We start from the raw sequence: 10339 nt of genomic DNA, 5'->3' as shown, positions 1-10339 counted from the left end.
CTTTTATCAAAAAAATAGAACACATATAATGGAAAGAGGTTTTTAGTCAAAAGTACACCGTGAAGTGAAACTGTTTGTTTAACTATCCGGCTGTGTAACATCATCATCGATCTTCTCCCCTCTTCCCGATCTTCCATATACTCAGATTTAGGGTTTTCACTTTCAATGGCGGAAGATCTTGTTCTCGATACTGCAATCAGAGATTGGGTTTTGATACCTTTATCTGTCGTTATGGTTCTAATCGGTGTTCTCCGCCATATTGTTTCTAAGCTTATGCGTTCTTCTCAAACTCCTGATGCCAAAATTGTCAGAGAAGGGTAATTTCGACCTTTATTTTTTACATGATTGTATTGCTTTTGATTTTGATTTTTTTTAAGCTCTTTTTAATTTGATATTTATATGAATTCTGTGATGATGTTTATACAGGCAAGTGATGCTTAGAGCTCGGAATTTACGTACCGCGGCTAATTTTATTCCTTCCAAGGCGTTTCGTGCTCGCAAGCTTTATTATTGTAATGAGGTTTGTTTGCTTAGTGTATTATATTATAAATTTATGTTTTTTTTTATTTGGTAGAAATTTGAAGTAAAATGTAATGGCTGTTTGCTTAGTTTATATGATGTGAGGTTTCTTGGATTCTAAGCTTTTTTGTGCTTAAAATTTGTTTCTTTGGATCCTTTAGAGAGGATAATTGATTCAAATTTGACATTTTTAGAACACCTCTAAAACTCATCAGAAGTTAATAAATAACTATGGGTCTGTTTGGGTTGACTTATTTTTGAGATTATGAAAATAGCTTATGCAAATAAATAAACTTTTATGTTAATTCGTAAGTTTTTACTAATAAAAATTGTATCTTTATAAGTTGTTTTTTCATAAACTACCTTGAAAAGCTTATAATAATACATAAAAGCTTATTTATTTGCATAAGTTGTTTCACATAAGCTCAAAAATAAACCACTCCAAACGGGCCCAAAAACAGCTTACCTAAGCTTATATATCAGCACTTTATCATGATAAATGTTTGTGTTTTAAGCTGCAAATAAGTTGTTTATCCAAACAGACCCTATATCACAAGCTTTATGTAGTAACTTACAGAACCGTTTGCTTAACTAATTCAACAGTCAACTAACTGTTTGTCAATTTTTGTTAAAGGAAAATGGTCTGTTGTTTGTTCCGAAGGGTCAAGCGACAAATCCGCAAGCACAGATGTTTTCTGATCCGAACATGGCTATGGATATGATGAAGAAAAATCTTTCGATGATCATACCTCAGGTGTTGAGATTAATTAGAGTTTGATGCTACTCTTTCATTAGATTTTGGATCATATTCCTTGCTTATTATTATACTTTTTTGCCAATTATGAAATGCCGTACTAATTTGTATTGTTTACTCTTTTTGGGCAGACTCTTACTTTTGCTTTTGTGAACTTTTTCTTTTCTGGATTTGTAGCAGGTAATTTTTAACACTTGATTTTTCCCCTCATTGTTTAATAATGGTAGATTGGTAGTTTTCTCTTTACATGAATTCATATCCTTCAAGATCTTTTTATGTCTGTCATTTTACGGTGTTGCGATGCCGGATTTTTTGTTTGTAAATATACAGTTTGCATCCTGATAAGCACATATTTATCTTGACTTATTGACTATGGAAGCCGTGTACTTGCTACCGAGATTGATGGAAAAATATCAATTAATCAAACCAGACATATGATAGAGTACCTAGTGGATTGCTTACATTGTAGCAACTAGTTTGAGAATACAAGGTGGAAATTTAGAAAAATTTCCAATAACCATAAGTGTGTACCAAGGGTCAACTTTGATACTTAGTTTTTTTCTCTTGGTTCAAGAGATGCTTGCTTAACATATCCAAAAGATGTTATCTCGACACATGCCTTTTGCATATGATATATAGTCTTAAATGGGAGGATGTGAGATAAAATAAAAGGGAAGTTACTGATTTAGTGATAAGCCTAAAAAACAAACAATTAGCAATTTTATTGAACTAAAATTGAGTATACAAAATGCAAGTTGAGCAAGACGCACACATCCCAAATCATAGGAAAAACCAGAGTATACACAATGTTGAAGTAGATAAAAGGAGGATTGAAAATAATAAGAACTTTCAATATTATTGATAATGACTTAATTCTAACTTGATACCATAGACTAAACATTAATCCCTATTTCTAGTGTTACACATACTCAATCATAAATCAGGAACAGATCATAATAAAAATACATGATATAAAATCTAATCCTGCTAGATAAATACTCTTAAGATTATAAACTAATCCTAGGAAATAACTGAAGATACACTAATATAATACCAAAGATATAAGATATTTTCTAATATTCTAACACATAAATACCAAAGTCTCACATTTTAAGTATGAATACTATCATAGATTACCGCTATAGGCTGTCCACAATGGACCTCGTTTCATAGCCGTTGGATGTTGAAGTTCCACTAGATTTAACAAAAGACCTCCCTTGCTAGATTTTTTCCTTTTTCTCCCCTCTTCCTTCTTCCGTTCCTCTGCCCCCACCCCTCTCCCTGGCCGCCGCCTGTCACCTCCCAGCAATCTTTGTGTCTCCTTTGTGTGTCCATATGTTGGAACCCAACCACCCCAACCAACAGTTCCTCTAGCAGTCAACCCGGAAGACTATGCATATCCCAAGGTTGCCCCTGCACCACTTCCCCCTCCCCATCCCCCCTCCTCTTTCTCCTCTGTGTCCCCCATCTTTACAACCATGAAACATCATAGATATGTATAACTTTTACCGAACTTAGAACAAACTTGACACTGTATTGTGGCCTGACCAACTCTGTTCCTCCACGGCCACAATATGATTGGCCACGGAAGCTACCAGGATTAGGCTAGAACAGACTCTGTCTGTTATTGACAATTGTTGAAGGACTTGGCCTAAGCTTGTGACGAAGTAGCACAGATTGAGTAACAATAGAGTTGAGGAATCGAACGCCATGATTGAAGCTTATTCAAGCTCTGATACCATGAAGAAATCTGAGAGTTGAGAGTATTTGAGAGAGAACGAGAGATCAAGGGCATTTCTCAAGTTTGATATGATTATTTCTTGAATGAGAAAGCATTGCATCAGTCTTGCATACAGGTACAATGTGAGTCTACAGTGCAAACCCCTAAATGAAAAATCTATTACTGAGTAACAGCTATTGCGAGTTATTCAACTAAACCTTAATTGACAGAGCAGACAAGATAACTATCAGATTTATATGTGAGCTATAAGCTACAAGGAAACAGTACAGAATACCATCAGACAGAACATAACTCGATATCAATGGCTTGTAGGAAAAGGCTTTAGTTGTTGTTTTATTATATAGTCATCTGCTAGGAACACCCTTGTATTTCCTGCTTCTATTATTTGCTTCTCAAATATTTTCAATTTTTTTGCAGCCAAGATACCCTTTCCATTGACACAGAGGTTTAGGTCCATGTTACAGAATGGGATAGACCTCAGCACAGTTGATGTTAGCTACGTCAGCAGTCGCTCTTGGTAATCTTCTTTTTCATAGATTTTTACCTGTTTCACTCGTACTTTGTTTTAATTGTCGTGATTGCATTTCAGGTACTTCCTCAATCTGTTTGGCTTAAGAGGATTGTTTAGTCTCATCTTGGGGGAAGAAAATGGTTTGTATTTAATGACTTGAACATTGAGCATTTTTATATCTATATTTTTAATTATCTCATCAATTTCATAATATGAATTTTTACTACTATTCAGATTTTATCGGTTTTTCCATTTTAACTGGGATTTTGGATACACACTAGTTACACATTATGATTTTTTTTTTTTTTCTTTCATGCAGCTGTAGATGATACACAAAGAATGATGCAAATGGGTGGTGGATTCGGATTTGATCCTTCAAAGGTACAAATATGAATGATTTACTGTATACTTCTCATGATTTTGAAAATCCATCTTGGAAATTATAGTTTTATTCCACGAATAGTTTTCCCCCTCCTTTTCTGCATATCACAAAGGGGGAATATAGTATCCATTGAGGTTTTGTAGAATGACTACATTTTCACCGAGGATGATACTGAAGTTAAAATTGAACACTTGTACAAAGAGAAGCAAAATGTAGGTGCATTCTACTAAGTGTATAAGAAAAAGTTAAAAAGAAGCTGAGTATTTGGTTAATTTGCCTTGCGATTAGATATACAATCAAAGGGGTCCGGATACGATACACTTCCCCTTGGCTTTGCACTTTCATCAGCAACTTTGATTCTTTGAAAAATGGGAAAATACATTAAAATATGACAAATGCTTTGTCTGTTCAAACAGAGTAAAGGTCTATCTGTGCCAAAGGAAACCTAGTTTAGTCTCTAACAAAGGAATTCTCAAATCTTACTTTTTTTTCCTTTTAATGTTGTTTTCAGGGTCTGAGTGTTGAGAAAGACAATCTTGACATTACGCAGCATGACTGGGCCTTACCAAATTTTGAGCATCATGCTGAAGATGTGTTAAAGAAAGTCGTCAGCTGAACAAAGTCAATATGACATAGGAAGTTTAATTGCTTACTTTAGCGGACACACTTGTATTCAGTTGCTGCGGTTGGACCTTTGCCATCCACGGCAAAAACTATTGAAGATCTTGTTGAGACAATGAGTGTGATGTTGAAACAACAAATTTTTATATTTATTATCAGAAAAAATTGTCATGATTTTGTTGAAATTAGAACTGAAGTTGAGCCATGTAATGTGTTTTATTTAAGTCGTATCTGATATGTAGTTCTGTACAGGTTAAGCCCTGATCACCCACCCCCTCTTTATAACTTTCCCCAAAAATGCTAATTACTACATGATATATGCATACTGACTCAATAATTTATGATTGCTTATAGTCAATTTCTAACTTAAACTATACATTTAATGAGTTAATAAATGCATGTCATACTTATTCGTGTTTAATTATTTATGAACTTTTCATGTTGTACTAGTATGATTGAAGCCATGTGTGTTGTTAGCAATTTTGTATTATGAACCGTAAATAAATATCACGAGACTTGTTATAAGAACCATTTTACATAAATGTATTCAAACAAACCATTTTACATTTTTGTAACAAAAAAACCATTTTACATTCAACTTGCTTTTATGTAAAATCAATTTTACAAAATCGATCAATTTAAAATCAAATTTTGTCACTGCAGAATAAAACATGCTTACATGCACTAGTGTGTTTTATTCTTCTAAGATGACAAATTTAATTGTAAGATTTGTTTTAAGTAAAAGTGTGTTTTAAGGTTATTGTTTGAAAATATTCACGTGAAAGTGAGTTAATTTAAGTGTAAAATTACATTTCAAGAAATAAGCTGTAATTTCTAAATTCAAGTAGAAATAATTTTAGAGCCAAAATCAATTATAATCTGAGAACTCCAAACATACTAAAATCAATTATTCAAGTCTTCAAAATCACTTTTACTCTCCAAAAGCTTATCCAACATGATCTTGGCAAAGTTTGCTCTTCGAAAACATAGTGGGAAAAGATACTCCCAAATTGCAATACTGTAACACTACAAGGAACAAGGTAATCTCAATTTCTTCTGAAAAAGATTAGAATTCTTCCTTAGCAGATGTGCTAGTGAAAATTTTATTTTAACATTTTGACAATACATATAAAACTGTTACACTATAATCAGAATTAAATCCAATGACGCCAACACAAAGTTTTCACACTCCCATTAGTATCATATTATGTGCCTTATTTGGAGAACACTAATAGTGCAAAATGCAGAGCTTATAATACACCATACTAGTTTGTATCGCGGGTTTTACTGGTGGAACCATCCAAAAAATTGCGGTGAACCACTTTGGGACAATGCAGATCCAAAATATAGTCACAAACTGCAGCCAATTTAGATACAACTTGAAAAGCAATGGCGCATATTTGAATACTATATATTCTGGAAACAGTCTTCAACTAAGAGCTAATTTAGATAAAATTCTCAATAAATTTTTAAAGAAAGATAAATTTAAAGGAATCATACAAAGTGAATATGGATATGGATTCCAGATAGATTCCACCAAAGATCCTTATCTAACATTATGCAACACTGAGTTTATATATGCATGATGCAATTATTCATATGCCACAATTTTCTACTACTATATACAAGAATCTGAGCTCTACCACTTAGTGAGAAACGACATAAAATCAGTATGGTTTACAAACTCTAGCATCAAGACCAATTCAAGTGAGCATCCACTTCCAAGCTTTATTTCAATTCAACCTAAAAAGAAATAATCCATTAACTAGGTTATAAATTCACAATCGGGCTCTGAGAAGTCAGACTCCTTCCATGATTATTGCTTCAAGCTATTCAACGTCGTGGCAAAAATCTAATAATGAAGAGAAAACAAGCATGAATAAATTATCCATTTATGCTATTTTCAGTCAAAGCTACTTATCTATTTTAAAAGTAAGCAGAGAAAGTGACTGATATTCAGAAATTGTTGTGGCGCCAATGTAGAACTTAAGAGAGCTAAACAAGACAGATAATGTAATGAAATTGTTCAAATAATTGAGGCCTCATTCATGAGTAGTATGTCCTACCAGCTATGAATGAACCACCATTTGTGAATTTGGCATGTTTCCTTAGTTGCTAGAGCAATATTGCATTCAAACAAAGAAGGTAACAAATGAATGCACAAATGATCAACTTTAGTTTGACTGATACATAACATGATTCAAGACAAGATACACAAAGATGCAGTAACCAAATAGAAAGGGATAAAAATTGAAATCACTTATGTATGCTTCCATAATAAGACTTGGAGGAATTTGACGAGTCAGATGACAAAGATTAAACAATGGACTAAACTTAGCTAAAGTACTATGGGTGTTGTTCTTCGCTAAAAATGTGCATGACTGCCTCAAAGCTTTTCATGTCAAAATATTATAGTTTTTAGAGAAAACCAGTACCTACATCACCATATAAGTTTTCTTGAAACAATCTATTCCGGGGTCAAAAACAAGTATCCACAATGTTGAGTGAACTCTAGATCTAATGGTCATAACAAATCAAATATCTCAATACTGGTAAGAGCAATATACTACTGATATAGTCAATAAACCTCTAATGTCGACATTAGGCATAACTTATGTATTGTCCCTTTCAGAAAGAAGGATGATCAGTAGGTGTAAGTTTTACACCAAATGAAAGATTTTGTTTTTGTTCTTACTTTTCCTTTATTCCCACCGTGTTCTTTTAGCTTTATAACTACAGAATGAGACTAAAATTCTAACACAGCGACAGAAGATACACAATGACAGCTATTACAGAAAGAGATACCTTGGTGGTGGCTGAGAATGCTGTCTCAAATCTGCTTCTGCACTAGAAGATTGATGGTGCGTGCTGTTTTCCTCATTCTTGTCAGAATTTATCTTCGGTCTATATACCAGAACCCCCTGATCAAATTCCACATGAACAAGCTGAAATTTAGACAAAAAGGATAACATAGTTGTATTGTACAACAACAACAATTAAACATATGTTGGTGGGCTAATAGTGGAGGGTTTGGATTGGTTAGTAGGAGGTACAAAAGGAACAACAGCAATTATGTACGGTAAGCGACTGCTGACCTTAGTAGAGGGCTGAAAATGTTGTCTCCTGTCAGCATGAGGTGGATGATGGTGCCAGCTACTTCCCTCGTTCACTTTACTACTGCCTTTCACTTCATGATCTGACGAGATGCCACAATCATCAAATTTCTCATTTAACTCAGTGTATGGAATATTATCCTTTTCTGTAATCCTGCGATGTGATCGTAAATTATAGGATACTTGTGGCTCCTCATGATTAGCATTCGCTGTGACAGGTTTATTGTTTCGGTCAGTGCTTTGGGAATTATAATCCTTCTTTGAGAACTGAGTAGCTGCCGCACGTGCCCCAGCTATGGCCAGACCTATACTTGATGACTGGTCCACTTCAGTTGCTTTTAAATTACGAGCAAGTGCAGAGACACGGCCCGGCTTTAGGGAAAATGGGTCAGATGGATCAGGAAGCGGGAATTTCACTGGCAATGGGCTATCAACAGGAGCCAACCCTCTAACTGCAGCTTCATAAATCTTTGAACAAGTAAAAAAAAAATCAGTCTTAATTCCAAGAAAAATCAGAAAGGAATAAGTTGATTTAAAACCATATTTACCTTTCTTTCCAAGTTATAAACGCCTTGGTAACCTCGCATCTCAAACGGAATCAACAATTTCTAGAATAAGAGAGGAAAAACATTCATTCAGCATACACGGATACACATATAGACATAGTTGTTAGTCTTACAATGATAGGAATTGCAGTGTAGTAGGACACAAACCTGTGGCCGTTCACACAACCAACAATAATCAGTTAGCGCTTCCAGCCTTACCTGAAGGGAGGAAAATGGGGTTAATTTAGTGCAAAAAAATTGGATAACTAGAAATCAATATTTAAAAGTCTTAATTGCATGTATAGTCTCTCAGATATAACAATTGTGTAATTTTAGTTTCCGCATGTTTCAATAGCAAAAATTCAATCTCCAAGTATGTATCTTTTTACAATAAGGTCCTTTCATCACTGGGCGTCAAACTTTAAATGTCGGTAGCCTACGTGGCACAATTGGAACATGAGGACCAAAACTACACGCGATATCTCGGAAATCAAAAGTGCAATTAAGTCTATTTAATAAACAAAAGTCTGGTAAATGGTATTGATAATGGTACCGCTTCAGGAACCATCTCCCAGCATGATAGCTCATCACGAGTTAAGCAGCCAACAACTTCAACACATCCTAAATCAAGCACTCAAGTTAGTGAATTGAAGTAAAATAAAAAAATAGGCTCTGTATGGATAAATAGCTTAATTTGCAGTTATAGCGTGTACTTATCATGATAAACACTTATGTATAAGCTATTTCTATAACAAAAAATAAAATAAGGTTAAATTGTTTTCATTTAAGCTAGGTCAAATGCATTCAATGATCCTTTAAGTTTAACGTTTGTAACATATTGGTCTTTTCAGTTATTTTTGTAACAAATTTGTTCTTTAAAGTCATGAATTGTATTCACCATAACCCTTTTTATTCCAATTCCATTAAAAAGAATCCATGTGGTCGTTTAATGCTGAGGTGGGAGGCCAAAAAGTGCTTATGACACCAAATATGATTACTTACACACATTTTTTTCTTCTTCTTTAAGAATTTAAACCTAATTTGACAAATATAAATATCATCAACAACGTCATAAATGAAGTAATCGATTTGATTTTATTTCAAACCAAAACAGAAAAATACCCCTATGAACCTCAGTTTCGAGAGCAGTGAATTTGAACTTGTCACTTTAACATTAAACAGCCACATAAGCACTTTTTAGCAAAGTTGGATAAAGAAGAAAAAAATTAAATGGTGCATATATTTTATGACTTAAAGGACAAATTTGATACCCAAAAATCTTAAAGGACTAACTTGTTAAAAACATTTATAACTTAAAAGGACCATAGGATGCATTTGACCTATAATCTATAAACTGTTTTCATAGGCTATCTCAGAGAACTTATGAAGCTAAGCTGAAAACAGCTTATGAACCCATCATAAGTTGTTTTATAAGTTCTCCAGACAACTCAAATAAGTCGATTCAAATAAGCATACAGAAGTTGAGTATGCTAGTCCTAGTAGTGATATGAACTATGCAATGTAATTAATGCAAATGTATACATACATACATACATACCCAAAAGCCTAGAAACAGGGTAATGTTGAGGAAAATTGAGATCAGTAATCCCATTAAGTGCATAAATTTCCTTGTAAAAATATTCCATTGCTTTGATAGTAGACTCATCAGGAACTTTACCAGCAGCATGAATCCAAAGACGACCTTTAACAAATCAATTAATTTCAAAACTTAGGGATCAATGTCAATGTGAATGTTTGATATCAATTAAAGAAAAGCCAAAAGTCCACAAATCCCAGCTCAACCAGCAGAAATGCCGAAATTGCAAGTGTCGGACGTCAGGACCGGGGTTGGAACCCCAGTCACTCCACTTTGTGTGCGTGAGTTTTCAACGGCTTTGCCATGTTTATCAACCAAAAAAAAAAACCAAAAAAGAAGAATGAACCTGTGATAGGAGCAGGCCATGATCTTCCCTCGATGCGTTTGATACCGTAAACGAGAAGAGAAGCCCAAGGTTGGTGCATAGTTATACATGGATTCCGATAATTCCCTGAATTTGAATTGTTTCTTCTCATCGTTTCGTTTTTTCTCAATTTCTGAACTTCTTGTTCTTCTGCTTCTGCGCAACCAAACACTGTTTCATAAACTTCCCTTA

The 10339-nt window shown here is 34.1% G+C and overlaps 2 protein-coding genes across 3 annotated transcripts; one reads left to right on the top strand and one right to left on the bottom strand.

Moving 5' to 3' along the window:
- On the top strand, nucleotides 1–4879 carry LOC123903173 (ER membrane protein complex subunit 3). Its single transcript, XM_045953090.1, has 8 exons — nucleotides 1–317; nucleotides 427–520; nucleotides 1154–1273; nucleotides 1405–1453; nucleotides 3432–3531; nucleotides 3604–3665; nucleotides 3845–3906; nucleotides 4419–4879. Exons 1-8 carry the CDS (start codon nucleotides 166–168, stop codon nucleotides 4521–4523), a joined length of 744 nt encoding a protein of 247 aa, XP_045809046.1. The 5' UTR covers nucleotides 1–165; the 3' UTR covers nucleotides 4524–4879.
- A 1150-nt stretch (nucleotides 4880–6029) lies between these two features.
- On the bottom strand, nucleotides 6030–10339 carry LOC123903171. 2 transcript variants are annotated; one of them, XM_045953088.1, is made up of 8 exons: nucleotides 10130–10339; nucleotides 9745–9888; nucleotides 8740–8807; nucleotides 8355–8405; nucleotides 8190–8249; nucleotides 7624–8109; nucleotides 7334–7449; nucleotides 6030–6380 (listed from the first exon to the last, which is right to left on the bottom strand). In XM_045953088.1, exons 1-8 carry the CDS (start codon nucleotides 10257–10259, stop codon nucleotides 6362–6364), a joined length of 1074 nt encoding a protein of 357 aa, XP_045809044.1. In that variant the 5' UTR covers nucleotides 10260–10339; the 3' UTR covers nucleotides 6030–6361. The 2 variants fall into 2 exon arrangements, with proteins under 2 accessions (XP_045809044.1, XP_045809045.1); XM_045953089.1 differs by having other exon boundaries at nucleotides 6030–6271; nucleotides 10130–10329.

Source organism: Trifolium pratense, linkage group LG1 (assembly GCF_020283565.1).
Source record: "Trifolium pratense cultivar HEN17-A07 linkage group LG1, ARS_RC_1.1, whole genome shotgun sequence".
NCBI lineage: Eukaryota > Viridiplantae > Streptophyta > Magnoliopsida > Fabales > Fabaceae > Trifolium > Trifolium pratense.
The sequence above is the reverse complement of the archived record's forward strand: the minus strand, read 5'-3'. Positions and strand labels throughout refer to the sequence as shown.